This window comes from Montipora foliosa, chromosome 6 (genome assembly GCF_036669935.1).
Source record: "Montipora foliosa isolate CH-2021 chromosome 6, ASM3666993v2, whole genome shotgun sequence".
NCBI lineage: Eukaryota > Metazoa > Cnidaria > Anthozoa > Scleractinia > Acroporidae > Montipora > Montipora foliosa.
Window position 1 is genome coordinate 1,185,138 of NC_090874.1, and position 17,500 is coordinate 1,202,637.

At 38.4% G+C, this 17,500-nt stretch overlaps 1 protein-coding gene across 1 annotated transcript in view; it reads left to right on the plus strand.

Annotated features, from left to right (window-relative positions):
- Window positions 1–17,500, plus strand: part of LOC138006200 (fibrillin-2-like) — a 24,211-nt gene that overhangs the window by 6,340 nt on the left and 371 nt on the right. The window contains exons 3-17 of the mRNA XM_068852374.1: window positions 574–688; window positions 1,924–2,046; window positions 2,497–2,619; window positions 3,936–4,058; window positions 4,505–4,627; window positions 5,078–5,200; window positions 6,247–6,369; window positions 6,816–6,938; window positions 7,389–7,511; window positions 8,834–8,956; window positions 9,403–9,525; window positions 9,976–10,098; window positions 11,421–11,543; window positions 11,990–12,112; window positions 16,154–17,500. The exon at window positions 16,154–17,500 is cut by the window's right edge and continues 371 nt beyond it. Of these exons, the coding sequence (XP_068708475.1) occupies window positions 574–688; window positions 1,924–2,046; window positions 2,497–2,619; window positions 3,936–4,058; window positions 4,505–4,627; window positions 5,078–5,200; window positions 6,247–6,369; window positions 6,816–6,938; window positions 7,389–7,511; window positions 8,834–8,956; window positions 9,403–9,525; window positions 9,976–10,098; window positions 11,421–11,543; window positions 11,990–12,112; window positions 16,154–16,806 (2,367 nt within the window). The 3' untranslated portion in view covers window positions 16,807–17,500. The remainder of the gene's footprint in view (window positions 1–573; window positions 689–1,923; window positions 2,047–2,496; window positions 2,620–3,935; window positions 4,059–4,504; window positions 4,628–5,077; window positions 5,201–6,246; window positions 6,370–6,815; window positions 6,939–7,388; window positions 7,512–8,833; window positions 8,957–9,402; window positions 9,526–9,975; window positions 10,099–11,420; window positions 11,544–11,989; window positions 12,113–16,153) is intronic.

Here is a 17,500-nt window from a genome sequence, read left to right on the forward strand (position 1 = left end):
CTGCTACTACTACTACTACTACTACTACTACTACTACTACTACTACTACTACTACTACTACTACTACTACTACTACTACTACTACTACTCACTACTACTGCTACTGCTACTGCTACTGCTACTGCTACTGCTACTGCTACTGCTACTGCTACTGCTACTGCTACTGCTACTGCTACTGCTCCTGCTACTGCTACTGCTACTGCTACTACTACTACTACTACTACTACTACTACTACTACTACTACTACTACTATTTTTCATTGTTCATGATCTAGTATCTTCATACTTCTTGCAATGTTTAAGGTATTTGTTAGTATGGCTTTCTGCATCTTTTTTGGTACTGTTTTACCTCTCTCTCCGACGAGACTTTGAGTGGAATCCCTTACTTCTTCCGAGTACCCGTCCAATAAGTTCATGATGTTATGCTGTGTGATTTTATAACCTGGGTACTGATTCTTTAACTCCAATGTAAATATAATCGCATTCTATCCAGGGATGGCATTAAAGCTAACGGCGTAAAATTCTGTATATCGATTAATTTTCTTTATTGATTGTCTTTGTATTCACTTTTAGAGTGCTTGTGACACTGTCCACTGTTATAATGGAGGCACTTGTCAATCTGGATTTACAGACAGAGGATATCAGTGTTTGTGTCCACCTGGTTTTTCGCAGCCGCGCTGCCAACAAGGTGAGAAATACTTCCAAACAAAGAGATCTCTTTGAAAATAATTCCCTGTACCCGATTCCCATGACTCGTAAAGAAATTCTATTTTTTGCAACTTAACTGAAGGCAAACACTATTGTTTCAAATTTCTAAGAGTGCGCACAACGAAGGTTTCCAATCTTCGCGCGTCGCGGGAAGTTGTCAAAGGAAAATGTCGAAAATAAATTTGCAAGAAAAACTATTTGCCGTTTGCAAAAGCATTGATTTAAATTTCATTTTTCAAGAGAGTCTGTTTACATTTGACCAAACAAATGAAGTTTGAATTTAGAAACGTTAAAAGAGAAAGTGAAAGTATTGTTTTGGCTGGCCGATTCAGAAGAGTCATCTTAAGGACGGTGCCTTACTAATTCAAAGATATTTTTGCGCCGGTCTACGATTATGCAGAAAATGTAGATTTTAAAGGAGAACTGAAGGCCAAAATCAGCAATTTTTCCAGTATTGTTTTTGAAAAGCCTAACATAAGAAAAGTTAAGCGTGTGGGGTTATTTCTTCTCGTTTCTGTTTTTGCGAGGAAATTACGTTCGAAATTGGGCTTTTCCCGCTGTATCTGTCTTTCCAGTGCAGGCTCAAAAATTAAATCAGCACCCTCCTGTGATGTATGATATGGGAAACAGAGATTTTGTAATCGAGAGAAACAACTGCTGCTGTGGCTTTTTTCTCCGTTGTTTTGCTGTTTCTTCGCGGACTCAATATTCACGACAAGCATCAGTCAAAAACACTGCTCGGTTACCCCCAATTTTCTTTTTGGATACCAAGAGTACTTAGTAAAATACTAAGATCTACTTTCACCGGATAGTTTTAAAATGGCCAAAAATATCCCTGTTTTATTGCTGTATTCTGCATAACAACAACGTGAAATCACCAAATTGAGGTTTTAACGGGATTAATTGGGGAGTAGGGCAGTGGTGAGAGCACTCGCCTCCCACCAATGTGGCCCGGGTTCGATTCCCAGATCTGCCGTCATATATGGGTTCAGTTTGTTGGTTCTCTACTCTCTCTTTTTCTGCGGGTCCTCCAGTTATCTGATTGATTTGATTTGAGTTAATTTCGCTTAAGTCCCCAATTAGTGCTCTTGTGCTAAACCATTGACACTTAAATAAACTTGTTGTTATTATACTGTACGAAGTGAAATAAATGAAATAACTTGCATATTTGCCTTTTTCCCTCAAGTTTTCTAACATGTATTCACTTGACTGCAGATTTAGACGAGTGCACTTCAGGAGATGCAAATTGCAGCGTCGACGCCATATGCAAAAACACTCATAGCTCGTACAACTGCCAATGTAAACCAGGTTACACTGGAGACGGATATAACTGCACAGGTGAGGGTGATAGATTGGTGTAATTGTGCACGTGTGAAAAGGCCTTTCTGGAGTGGAACCAATTAAAAATCAGAGGTTGTTATTCACGTGCTGACCAAAGAAAAGACGACCACTCAGAACGAGAATGGGAGCGGAGAATTTCCTCGTAAATGCTATTTTTTTTGTTTCCACGATTTCTGCGACATTTTGTAATAATGTATAATACTATTATTATTGATAACTCAGTTAACTAACTACTCCCCTTGGGAATTTTCAAGGCCAAAGAAATAATTGAGGCAAGTAAACTTAACAATTTTCTTAAGAGACCCAGCTGGTGGGGGGCAAAGTATTTGGTTTTTTACAAAATCTGCTCCCGCCATGTCCAGCCAGCATGTTCCCTGTGGTCGAAATAAACTCCTCAAAAGTTTAATCTGCTCTCTTCTACTCAAACCATTATTCATTTGATTACAGATAAAAACGAGTGCACTTCAGGAGATGCAAATTGCAGCATCGACGCCATATGCAAAAACACTCAGGGCTCGTACAAGTGCACATGTAAACCAGGTTACACTGGAGACGGATATAACTGCACAGGTGAGGGTGATAGATTGGTGTAATTGTGTAGGTGTGAAAAGGCCTTTCTGGAGTGGAACCAAATTTCCAGCCATAAATTGTTATCCACGTGCTGACCAAAGAAAAAGGGACATTTGGCTGGCTTTGTGTGCTGTTTACATCGTTCGCAAGCGCCCTAAAGGACAGGTGATGCATTTTTTTTAGAAAAAGTCTTACCAGATAAAATTGAATCAAAATAACACCTTTCTGTGGGGGAATTGAAATTTTTTCGCCGGAAAGCTAAGGTCCCTATTAAAAACAATGGGTTACGTCTAGTATTTATACGATAGTCTCATGAATATTCTTTCATTAAACCCCTGAAGAGTGAAGCGATTCACGAAACAGGCTTGTCGGGAAATGTAGTTGCGTCCTTTTTTCCTCTTAAAATATTTATATATATATATAGGGAGTCTGTAAGTCGATTTTCTCGTGGAACAGTGCTCAATACGTTAAAGCAGAGCGGAATAAATACTTTAAGAGGAAAAAAGGACGCAACTACATTTCCCGACAAGCCTGTTTCGTGAATCGCTTCACTCTTCAGGGGTTTAATGAAAGAATATTCATGTGACTATCGTGTATATACTAGGAGAATTTGCATAATCGATTACGCGGTAAACTTAAAAAGTTAAAAGTTCAGCTGTTGCGTAGCAACGCTTTGTTTCTATATATCTATATCTATATATCTATATATATATCTATATATATATATATTTGTTTGTATATATATATATATATATATACTGCATCACTATTTAACAATTATTCACCGAAGTAGAAGAAAATGTCCGCAGTCAGTGAGGTAAGCAATTGTTTTAATACAGTATATATACCATTCGGCTGCTCGGAGGGAGAATAATACTTTCCTTCTTCAGAGCTAACCAATCAGAACACGTAGAAAGCACCACCTTTGGTGTGTGTGTGGTATATAAAAGCAGGCAATGATATTTACCATTCTTTTTGCAAGTTTTCCTTTTTCTTTCGCGTTCTCTTAAGACTGGGTATTACACAAAAATTACATACTGATATAACCCACTCCCATAAAACTGCGTTCAGAGAAAGGCTAATTAACGTTTTCCTTTTTCTTTCGCGTTCTCTTAAGACTGGGTATTACACGAAAATTACATACTGATATAACCCACTCGCATAAAACTGCGTTCAGAGAAAGGCTAATTGACGATGAAAAGGCTTGGGCCGGCGAGAACAAAATACAGTGTCTACCGATTTCGCGGACAGTGCCTTATTGCCAATTGAAAGTAAAAGGTATTTTACTAATTATAATTTATTGGATATGATCCCAGATATCGACGAGTGTTCAACAGGAAAACATAACTGCAGCCATGTCGCCGTGTGCAACAACACCAATGGTTCATATAAATGCACTTGTAAGGAGGGATATGTTGGAGACGGACGAAACTGCTCAGGCAAGAATATATACCATTCGGCTGCTAGATGCCGAATAACACCTCATTTTCACCTCAGAGCTAACAAATTCCAACATGTAAAAGGCACAGTATTCCGAGCTGACGAAAAGAAATGAAAGAAATTGGCGAGGATCTCCTCGTAAATGTTATTTCTTTTTGGTTTCCACAATGTCTGTTACATTTTGTAATAATGTATAATACTATTATTATTCATAACTCAGTTAACTAACTACTCCCCTTGGGAATTTTCAAGGCCAAAGAAATAATTGAAGCAAGTAAACTCAACAATTTTCTTAAGAGACCCAGCTGGTGGGGGCAAAGTATTTGGTTCTTTTACAAAATCTGCGCCCGCCATGTCCAACCAGCATGTTCCCTGTGGTCGAAATAAACTCCTCAAAAGTTTAATCTGCTCTCTTCTACTCAAACCATTATTCATTTGATTACAGATCAAAACGAGTGCACTTCAGGAGATGCAAATTGCAGCATCGACGCCATATGCAAAAACACTCATGGCTCGTTCAACTGCACATGTAAACCAGGTTACACTGGAGACGGATATAACTGCACAGGTGAGGGGTATAGATTGGTGTAATTGTGCAGGTGTGAAAAGGCCTTTCTAGAGTGGAACCCATTAAAAATCAGAGGTTGTTATTCACGTGCTGACCAAAGAAAAGACGACCACTCAGAACGAGAATGGGAGCGGAGAATTTCCTCGTAAATGCTATTTTTTTTGTTTCCACGATTTCTGCGACATTTTGTAATAATGTATAATACTATTATTATTGATAACTCAGTTAACTAACTACTCCCCTTGGGAATTTTCAAGGCCAAAGAAATAATTGAGGCAAGTAAACTTAACAATTTTCTTAAGAGACCCAGCTGGTGGGGGGCAAAGTATTTGGTTTTTTACAAAATCTGCTCCCGCCATGTCCAGCCAGCATGTTCCCTGTGGTCGAAATAAACTCCTCAAAAGTTTAATCTGCTCTCTTCTACTCAAACCATTATTCATTTGATTACAGATAAAAACGAGTGCACTTCAGGAGATGCAAATTGCAGCATCGACGCCATATGCAAAAACACTCAGGGCTCGTACAACTGCACATGTAAACCAGGTTACACTGGAGACGGATATAACTGCACAGGTGAGGGTGATAGATTGGTGTAATTGTGTAGGTGTGAAAAGGCCTTTCTGGAGTGGAACCAAATTTCCAGCCATAAATTGTTATCCACGTGCTGACCAAAGAAAAAGGGACATTTGGCTGGCTTTGTGTGCTGTTTACATCGTTCGCAAGCGCCCTAAAGGACAGGTGATGCATTTTTTTTAGAAAAAGTCTTACCAGATAAAATTGAATCAAAATAACACCTTTCTGTGGGGGAATTGAAATTTTTTCGCCGGAAAGCTAAGGTCCCTATTAAAAACAATGGGTTACGTCTAGTATTTATACGATAGTCTCATGAATATTCTTTCATTAAACCCCTGAAGAGTGAAGCGATTCACGAAACAGGCTTGTCGGGAAATGTAGTTGCGTCCTTTTTTCCTCTTAAAATATTTATATATATATATATATAATATATATATGTATATATATATATATATATATATATATATATATATATATATATATATATACTGCATCACTATTTAACAATTATTCACCGAAGTAGAAGAAAATGTCCGCAGTCAGTGAGGTAAGCAATTGTTTTAATACAGTATATATACCATTCGGCTGCTCGGAGGGAGAATAATACTTTCCTTCTTCAGAGCTAACCAATCAGAACACGTAGAAAGCACCACCTTTGGTGTGTGTGTGGTATATAAAAGCAGGCAATGATATTTACCATTCTTTTTGCAAGTTTTCCTTTTTCTTTCGCGTTCTCTTAAGACTGGGTATTACACAAAAATTACATACTGATATAACCCACTCCCATAAAACTGCGTTCAGAGAAAGGCTAATTAACGTTTTCCTTTTTCTTTCGCGTTCTCTTAAGACTGGGTATTACACGAAAATTACATACTGATATAACCCACTCGCATAAAACTGCGTTCAGAGAAAGGCTAATTGACGATGAAAAGGCTTGGGCCGGCGAGAACAAAATACAGTGTCTACCGATTTCGCGGACAGTGCCTTATTGCCAATTGAAAGTAAAAGGTATTTTACTAATTATAATTTATTGGATATGATCCCAGATATCGACGAGTGTTCAACAGGAAAACATAACTGCAGCCATGTCGCCGTGTGCAACAACACCAATGGTTCATATAAATGCACTTGTAAGGAGGGATATGTTGGAGACGGACGAAACTGCTCAGGCAAGAATATATACCATTCGGCTGCTAGATGCCGAATAACACCTCATTTTCACCTCAGAGCTAACAAATTCCAACATGTAAAAGGCACAGTATTCCGAGCTGACGAAAAGAAATGAAAGAAATTGGCGAGGATCTCCTCGTAAATGTTATTTCTTTTTGGTTTCCACAATGTCTGTTACATTTTGTAATAATGTATAATACTATTATTATTCATAACTCAGTTAACTAACTACTCCCCTTGGGAATTTTCAAGGCCAAAGAAATAATTGAAGCAAGTAAACTCAACAATTTTCTTAAGAGACCCAGCTGGTGGGGGCAAAGTATTTGGTTCTTTTACAAAATCTGCGCCCGCCATGTCCAACCAGCATGTTCCCTGTGGTCGAAATAAACTCCTCAAAAGTTTAATCTGCTCTCTTCTACTCAAACCATTATTCATTTGATTACAGATCAAAACGAGTGCACTTCAGGAGATGCAAATTGCAGCATCGACGCCATATGCAAAAACACTCATGGCTCGTTCAACTGCACATGTAAACCAGGTTACACTGGAGACGGATATAACTGCACAGGTGAGGGGTATAGATTGGTGTAATTGTGCAGGTGTGAAAAGGCCTTTCTAGAGTGGAACCCATTAAAAATCAGAGGTTGTTATTCACGTGCTGACCAAAGAAAAGACGACCACTCAGAACGAGAATGGGAGCGGAGAATTTCCTCGTAAATGCTATTTTTTTTGCTTCCACGATTTCTGCGACATTTTGTAATAATGTATAATACTATTATTATTGATAACTCAGTTAACTAACTACTCCCCTTGGGAATTTTCAAGGCCAAAGAAATAATTGAGGCAAGTAAACTTAACAATTTTCTTAAGAGACCCAGCTGGTGGGGGGCAAAGTATTTGGTTTTTTACAAAATCTGCTCCCGCCATGTCCAGCCAGCATGTTCCCTGTGGTCGAAATAAACTCCTCAAAAGTTTAATCTGCTCTCTTCTACTCAAACCATTATTCATTTGATTACAGATAAAAACGAGTGCACTTCAGGAGATGCAAATTGCAGCATCGACGCCATATGCAAAAACACTCAGGGCTCGTACAACTGCACATGTAAACCAGGTTACACTGGAGACGGATATAACTGCACAGGTGAGGGTGATAGATTGGTGTAATTGTGTAGGTGTGAAAAGGCCTTTCTGGAGTGGAACCAAATTTCCAGCCATAAATTGTTATCCACGTGCTGACCAAAGAAAAAGGGACATTTGGCTGGCTTTGTGTGCTGTTTACATCGTTCGCAAGCGCCCTAAAGGACAGGTGATGCATTTTTTTTAGAAAAAGTCTTACCAGATAAAATTGAATCAAAATAACACCTTTCTGTGGGGGAATTGAAATTTTTTCGCCGGAAAGCTAAGGTCCCTATTAAAAACAATGGGTTACGTCTAGTATTTATACGATAGTCTCATGAATATTCTTTCATTAAACCCCTGAAGAGTGAAGCGATTCACGAAACAGGCTTGTCGGGAAATGTAGTTGCGTCCTTTTTTCCTCTTAAAATATTTATATATATATATAGGGAGTCTGTAAGTCGATTTTCTCGTGGAACAGTGCTCAATACGTTAAAGCAGAGCGGAATAAATACTTTAAGAGGAAAAAAGGACGCAACTACATTTCCCGACAAGCCTGTTTCGTGAATCGCTTCACTCTTCAGGGGTTTAATGAAAGAATATTCATGTGACTATCGTGTATATACTAGGAGAATTTGCATAATCGATTACGCGGTAAACTTAAAAAGTTAAAAGTTCAGCTGTTGCGTAGCAACGCTTTGTTTCTATATATCTATATCTATATATATCTATATATATATCTATATATATATATATATATTTGTTTGTATATATATATATATATATATACTGCATCACTATTTAACAATTATTCACCGAAGTAGAAGAAAATGTCCGCAGTCAGTGAGGTAAGCAATTGTTTTAATACAGTATATATACCATTCGGCTGCTCGGAGGGAGAATAATACTTTCCTTCTTCAGAGCTAACCAATCAGAACACGTAGAAAGCACCACCTTTGGTGTGTGTGTGGTATATAAAAGCAGGCAATGATATTTACCATTCTTTTTGCAAGTTTTCCTTTTTCTTTCGCGTTCTCTTAAGACTGGGTATTACACAAAAATTACATACTGATATAACCCACTCCCATAAAACTGCGTTCAGAGAAAGGCTAATTAACGTTTTCCTTTTTCTTTCGCGTTCTCTTAAGACTGGGTATTACACGAAAATTACATACTGATATAACCCACTCGCATAAAACTGCGTTCAGAGAAAGGCTAATTGACGATGAAAAGGCTTGGGCCGGCGAGAACAAAATACAGTGTCTACCGATTTCGCGGACAGTGCCTTATTGCCAATTGAAAGTAAAAGGTATTTTACTAATTATAATTTATTGGATATGATCCCAGATATCGACGAGTGTTCAACAGGAAAACATAACTGCAGCCATGTCGCCGTGTGCAACAACACCAATGGTTCATATAAATGCACTTGTAAGGAGGGATATGTTGGAGACGGACGAAACTGCTCAGGCAAGAATATATACCATTCGGCTGCTAGATGCCGAATAACACCTCATTTTCACCTCAGAGCTAACAAATTCCAACATGTAAAAGGCACAGTATTCCGAGCTGACGAAAAGAAATGAAAGAAATTGGCGAGGATCTCCTCGTAAATGTTATTTCTTTTTGGTTTCCACAATGTCTGTTACATTTTGTAATAATGTATAATACTATTATTATTCATAACTCAGTTAACTAACTACTCCCCTTGGGAATTTTCAAGGCCAAAGAAATAATTGAAGCAAGTAAACTCAACAATTTTCTTAAGAGACCCAGCTGGTGGGGGCAAAGTATTTGGTTCTTTTACAAAATCTGCGCCCGCCATGTCCAACCAGCATGTTCCCTGTGGTCGAAATAAACTCCTCAAAAGTTTAATCTGCTCTCTTCTACTCAAACCATTATTCATTTGATTACAGATCAAAACGAGTGCACTTCAGGAGATGCAAATTGCAGCATCGACGCCATATGCAAAAACACTCATGGCTCGTTCAACTGCACATGTAAACCAGGTTACACTGGAGACGGATATAACTGCACAGGTGAGGGGTATAGATTGGTGTAATTGTGCAGGTGTGAAAAGGCCTTTCTAGAGTGGAACCCATTAAAAATCAGAGGTTGTTATTCACGTGCTGACCAAAGAAAAGACGACCACTCAGAACGAGAATGGGAGCGGAGAATTTCCTCGTAAATGCTATTTTTTTTGTTTCCACGATTTCTGCGACATTTTGTAATAATGTATAATACTATTATTATTGATAACTCAGTTAACTAACTACTCCCCTTGGGAATTTTCAAGGCCAAAGAAATAATTGAGGCAAGTAAACTTAACAATTTTCTTAAGAGACCCAGCTGGTGGGGGGCAAAGTATTTGGTTTTTTACAAAATCTGCTCCCGCCATGTCCAGCCAGCATGTTCCCTGTGGTCGAAATAAACTCCTCAAAAGTTTAATCTGCTCTCTTCTACTCAAACCATTATTCATTTGATTACAGATAAAAACGAGTGCACTTCAGGAGATGCAAATTGCAGCATCGACGCCATATGCAAAAACACTCAGGGCTCGTACAACTGCACATGTAAACCAGGTTACACTGGAGACGGATATAACTGCACAGGTGAGGGTGATAGATTGGTGTAATTGTGTAGGTGTGAAAAGGCCTTTCTGGAGTGGAACCAAATTTCCAGCCATAAATTGTTATCCACGTGCTGACCAAAGAAAAAGGGACATTTGGCTGGCTTTGTGTGCTGTTTACATCGTTCGCAAGCGCCCTAAAGGACAGGTGATGCATTTTTTTTAGAAAAAGTCTTACCAGATAAAATTGAATCAAAATAACACCTTTCTGTGGGGGAATTGAAATTTTTTCGCCGGAAAGCTAAGGTCCCTATTAAAAACAATGGGTTACGTCTAGTATTTATACGATAGTCTCATGAATATTCTTTCATTAAACCCCTGAAGAGTGAAGCGATTCACGAAACAGGCTTGTCGGGAAATGTAGTTGCGTCCTTTTTTCCTCTTAAAATATTTATATATATATATAGGGAGTCTGTAAGTCGATTTTCTCGTGGAACAGTGCTCAATACGTTAAAGCAGAGCGGAATAAATACTTTAAGAGGAAAAAAGGACGCAACTACATTTCCCGACAAGCCTGTTTCGTGAATCGCTTCACTCTTCAGGGGTTTAATGAAAGAATATTCATGTGACTATCGTGTATATACTAGGAGAATTTGCATAATCGATTACGCGGTAAACTTAAAAAGTTAAAAGTTCAGCTGTTGCGTAGCAACGCTTTGTTTCTATATATCTATATCTATATATATATCTATATATATATCTATATATATATATATATATTTGTTTGTATATATATATATATATATACTGCATCACTATTTAACAATTATTCACCGAAGTAGAAGAAAATGTCCGCAGTCAGTGAGGTAAGCAATTGTTTTAATACAGTATATATACCATTCGGCTGCTCGGAGGGAGAATAATACTTTCCTTCTTCAGAGCTAACCAATCAGAACACGTAGAAAGCACCACCTTTGGTGTGTGTGTGGTATATAAAAGCAGGCAATGATATTTACCATTCTTTTTGCAAGTTTTCCTTTTTCTTTCGCGTTCTCTTAAGACTGGGTATTACACAAAAATTACATACTGATATAACCCACTCCCATAAAACTGCGTTCAGAGAAAGGCTAATTAACGTTTTCCTTTTTCTTTCGCGTTCTCTTAAGACTGGGTATTACACGAAAATTACATACTGATATAACCCACTCGCATAAAACTGCGTTCAGAGAAAGGCTAATTGACGATGAAAAGGCTTGGGCCGGCGAGAACAAAATACAGTGTCTACCGATTTCGCGGACAGTGCCTTATTGCCAATTGAAAGTAAAAGGTATTTTACTAATTATAATTTATTGGATATGATCCCAGATATCGACGAGTGTTCAACAGGAAAACATAACTGCAGCCATGTCGCCGTGTGCAACAACACCAATGGTTCATATAAATGCACTTGTAAGGAGGGATATGTTGGAGACGGACGAAACTGCTCAGGCAAGAATATATACCATTCGGCTGCTAGATGCCGAATAACACCTCATTTTCACCTCAGAGCTAACAAATTCCAACATGTAAAAGGCACAGTATTCCGAGCTGACGAAAAGAAATGAAAGAAATTGGCGAGGATCTCCTCGTAAATGTTATTTCTTTTTGGTTTCCACAATGTCTGTTACATTTTGTAATAATGTATAATACTATTATTATTCATAACTCAGTTAACTAACTACTCCCCTTGGGAATTTTCAAGGCCAAAGAAATAATTGAAGCAAGTAAACTCAACAATTTTCTTAAGAGACCCAGCTGGTGGGGGCAAAGTATTTGGTTCTTTTACAAAATCTGCGCCCGCCATGTCCAACCAGCATGTTCCCTGTGGTCGAAATAAACTCCTCAAAAGTTTAATCTGCTCTCTTCTACTCAAACCATTATTCATTTGATTACAGATCAAAACGAGTGCACTTCAGGAGATGCAAATTGCAGCATCGACGCCATATGCAAAAACACTCATGGCTCGTTCAACTGCACATGTAAACCAGGTTACACTGGAGACGGATATAACTGCACAGGTGAGGGGTATAGATTGGTGTAATTGTGCAGGTGTGAAAAGGCCTTTCTAGAGTGGAACCCATTAAAAATCAGAGGTTGTTATTCACGTGCTGACCAAAGAAAAAGCGGCCACTCAGAACGAGAATGGGAGCGGAGAATTTCCTCGTAAATTGTATAATACTAATATTAAAAACTTAACTGACTGCTCCCTTGCCGGGGGATTTTCAGGGCCAACAAAACAGTTTAACGATGAAATTATACGTCAAATGGATCATATATGAACTTCGGATATGAAACCAAGTGAAGCTATGATCCTCGCAGTTATGGGAGCAATTTTTGCGGAATTTTTGCGGAAAGAAACCTGAAAAATTCAGGACTTCAACGGAGTTTGAACCCGCGACCTCCCGATACCGGTGCGACGCTCTAACTAACTGGACTATAAAGCCACTGACGTTGGGAGCTGGTCATTTGTGGGTTCCAATGTTCCGATGTAGAATGAATCAACGATCAAATGATATATGAAATGAATCACGGATTCAAACCCCGTTGAAGTCCTAACGTCAGTGGCTTCATAGCTCAGTTGGTTAGAGCGTCGCACCGGTATCGCGAGGTCAAGATTCCAAACCCCGTGGAAGTCCTGAATTTTTCAGGGTTCCTTACCCAATTGCAAAAATTGTGTTCATAACTGCGAGGATCATAGCTTCATTTGATTTCATATCCACAGTTTATATATCGTTTTATCGTTGATTCATTCTTCACGGGAACATTGGAACTCACAATTGACCAGCTCCCAACGTCAGTGGCTTCATAGCTCAGTTGGTTAGAGCGTCGTACCGGTATCGCGAGGTGACGGGTTCAAACCCCGTTGAAGTCCTGAAATTTTCAGGCTTCTTTACGCAATTGCAAAAATTGATCATAGCTTCCGTTGATTTCATATCCGCAGTTCATCTATGACTCATTTCATCGTTAAATATTTACTCTTGGGTAATGGACTCTTGGTTATTGTGATTGTCACTGCCACTAGTCCGGCATTTGTCATTGTTATTTTTATCGCCATTTTTATTGTTATTGTCACTGTGACCGTCGTTGTGGCGCTCCATGATTTCTCGCTTAATATATGGGTGACAAATTACTCCTTAATTTAGGTGCGAAATTTCAGCGTTAATTTATAATTTCACATGTGAAATTACAAAATTGCCATGTTAACATCTCTTCTCAATCAGAGCCAAGATGGCGTCGAGATTTAAGACAGTGACCATCAGTGAAGAAGTTACGAAATTAAAAGAAGCGGCAGAAAATTTAAATACGCGAAAGAGCACATACAGTACAATTAACTGCGTGAGGGTTTTGGAGAAGTGGTGTGACGAAAATAGCCTTGAGAAAAACCTGGAGATGATTCTTCCCGAGCAGTTGGATAAAGTACTCGAGCGATTACGGTTGTAAGCGTAATTTGTCACCCAAGACATTAAAAGGTAATCAAATGGTTTTCTCGTGAAATTAGGAAAAAATTTCACTTGCGTTTTGTCAAAATTCTCCCTCGCCTAAAGGCTCGGGAAATTATCAAAATTTTGACAAAACGCGCGTGAAATTATATACACCAATGATGAAACACTAGGTGAGATTTCGCGCGAAAACATGGTATCTCCCGTAAAAAAAAACATGATATTATCTTTACAAGTGAAAATATCACCGTTGCTATCGCTATAAAAAATCACTCTGTTGTTGTACGTTAGAATTGCAGAAAATATTTAAATGAATTGGTTTGGTATTTATTTGGTGTTTATATAACAAATAGAACATTGCATGACAGCTTTGAGATACGAAATTTCTCCTCTTGTGTTAAGAAAAATATTTCACCCGTTCTGTGCACACTCAAAGAGAAATTTCGTATCTACGAGCGGCCATGTAATATCCTCTTGTTATCATAGTTTTCAAATACTACGTGCGCTATGATTGGCTAATTTAGAGGGTCGTATTCTGGAGTTTGGTCCGTTGTTTACAACCCGCTACTGAAATTGAAATTTTTTAAACATTCTATAGCAAGTTTTTCGTGTGCTTTATAGCAAAGGGAACCTCCACTCCGACTAATGAACAGTTTTAAACCGAACAAAATAATGTTTGCAATCAAATTTCATTGACAATTTTCTTCGAAAAAGAGTTTGTATCGAAAAAGGTGAACTGTATCACTTTCAAATTTCCCGAGAGCCGCCATATTGAATAATTGTCACGTGGTGATTGCCCTGTAAGTTCAACCTCGATACGTCACAATTATTCAAGATGTCGTCGCCAGGGAAATTTGAAAACCAAAACGAGCGTTTTTTGTTTATTTCAGACACAAACGCTTTCATAAGAAAATTGGCAGCAATCTGTATTGTAAAACTCATGTTCTGTTGTTTAAAGATATTTTCCTGTTTTAGTGGAGGTTCCCTTTGTTGAAGGAGGTTCCTCATGACAAGGTACAGGTGCCAAAACGCTTTTAAATTCTACTATATCGTTTATCTTTTACTTACGACATAAAATAATCTAAGAGGCCACCCATCTTAGTAGTACCACTACCTAAAAAGGCGATCGTTTTAAGATGTGAACAAGCACATGGGTAACAACCTTATGCAACTTTGGTTAAGGTGATTCCCTAGTATTGCACTGCGCATCCTGTTCTGCTCAAAACAGCGTAATTGACAACATTTCAAAAGGCGAAATTTCTTGCGGGAAAGCTCGCCAGAAAGAAACATTCTTTAGAGCACAGCACAGCAGCAATGAGAAGAACTCTTAGACTCTTGCAAAAGAAAGTCGAGTGATAGCTTTGCTGATACGAAAGTTTCATTTTAGTCCTAGGGTGAAATTGAAACGGTGATATCGGGGAGGCGTGTTGTCGAGATCGGTTTGCTTTCTAGAGAGCTTGCTGATCGTTGCAATTATTGTAAAAGTCCCCTGCAGTTGTCGAATTGTTGGAAAAAATCTGTATCTGCACTTGGCAGCTTTCTCTATATTACCTGCAGGGAAGATAATCAATGTGCCAAACCAGCAAAGTTCACAAAGTAAATGACGGCGGGAGACCAGTGTCTCCTAAACGAAGTTGGTGACCTTTCTTTCTTATGGCATAATTTTATATAAGTCAGAAAAAACAGTTACAGGGAAAAAAGGTATTTGTAGCCATCACTCGTGGACACAACATTGTCTCCTCGAGGTCACGCACCGGAGGAATATTTGTAGTCAGTGCCTTTTCATGACGTATGCCTGTGCCATAAAACAAACATTTAATTATTTCTTTTGAACAATACAATATAATACACCTAGGCCTGTTTTGTTATTTCAAGAATTACGCGGTCAAAGCTGTGCTTCATGTTCCTGCGAAACGTAGCGTGAACCGATGGAACAAACTTGTCCATGATAGGTGAAGTCGAAATGATTACATGAGTAACACGAGCAAGTTATATCTCCAAAACCAGCTCGGTGACCTTCTTTTTTAATTGCACATTTCGAGTCACCATAATGTAGGGAACAATAGAGAAAACTTTAAAGAAAATGTTACGCCAACTTCTATTACTAAGGAAATACCTTAAATATTTGAATCTTGGAAGCAACTATTTCAAAAAGACGAATGCCATGCAATCATTTGTTGCAGTCGACCTTCCGCTTAACTTTAAGTAGTTTCGTTATCCACGCGCTTGGTTACCTCAGAGATGTAATAAACATATTATTACTGAACCTCGTTTCCTCGGTCCGTACTGAAAGTAAACGATCCTCGTTTTTCCCGTTGATTCTTATAATCAAGAGAAAAAAAATCAGTCCGTAACTGAGAGTACGGACCTTGAACTCGGTTTGTAAGAGGTATTTACATTCGACATTCTATTTCATTACCACTGCAATTATTACTACCATGTTCTTTGCTCCAATACTCGCCCTTGTCATTACTTTACTTTTGGTCACAGGCCTATCCTTTTTTTTTTTTTTTCAATTATCTTTCTTCTCCAAAAATGGTATTAACGTATGCTCGGCGAGTTTGCTGCGCAGCTTGTCTTCTAAAGTAACAAATACAGAATATTTTTTTCTTACAAAAGGTCCACCAGATCCGGTTGCCTGGTTCCCTCTCAACACCTCATACAGAACCAAAGAAATCAATAATCGAGTACGTGAAGGGGAATTCAATCCTCTCAATGTTGGTCTTGCTTCAGGGCCTGATGGAAGAGCAAACGGGTCTTATGAGTTTAAAGGACAAGGCAGTAGCTCCATCAATTTTACGAACTCCCAAAGTAAAGCTCTGGATGTGAAATTCTCCATGACAGTGTTGTGTTGGTTAAACTATAAAGGAAAGGACGGACCTGTATTTAACTATGCGCGAAAGAACAATAAACAGTACAATTGGGGTGTTGTTCTCCGTGTAATCAATGAAACAATATTTGTCCACTTTAGAAAGCGCGATTACGGAAGAACGAAGCCACTCCAAAGCTCTACTCCTACGCCAAAAGATACCTGGACATTTGTCGGTGCATCGTACAATCACTCATCTGGTGAAGCCAAATTGTTGGTTGACGGAAAGGAGGTTAAAAGCAAAAACATCGGCACCGGATTTAAACTGGGAACACAGGTCGACGCCAGGCTTGGAGTGAGGCCTGGCGATCCAGACTTTTTCAAGGGCAAGATTGCACAGTTAAAGATATTTAATGTAGCTTTGTCCCCGGAGCAAATGGAGGTGTCAAAAAACCAGTTGTAACTTTCAATGCAATCCACTTTCAAATCAATTTAGTTGTTACGCGACAAAGGAGAGCAAAAAATGGCCGCTATACCCTCAGATATTGACTAGTCCAGTCGGATATAATGACAGACTAGAAATGAATGTCATTATAGATTTTTAAGGCCATCCTCTTTTTTTTTTTTAATCTCTGTTTAGCGTCGTCCGACTGACCTAAATTTTTGGCATTTTCAAAAAAAAAAAAGAATATCGACTTAGTTAAACCATTTTTCACTTTAAATCATTCTTTTTATCTGAGAAATGAGCACGGTAACAGCATAGAGAAAAGCCCGTTGTCAAATTTTCAAAATTCTACATTAACATCAACCATATTGATTTTGGGTTCATATGTTGTTTCCAGGCTCCACAGTAATGACGCTGGGGTACCAGGCCTCCTATTCCGAGACTTTTCCTGTGATATTTTTTAGTTTGTCTTTTTTTTTTTCAATCCGACCGACCGATCCAATATCAGGAAACGCATTCGACGTTAAAGGAAAAGAAAGGGGATGACTTTAAAAAAATAAGATAAAAAGTACCCATTAAGATATTAACTTAACATGTAGGAAAGTAATTTTAAAAAATGATTTATAGTTTATAAGTCTTTATACAGTACACAAGTGAGCATGCAGAATAAATGAAAGAAAACTGTCTAGGGTGCAATATAGTTATAGATATC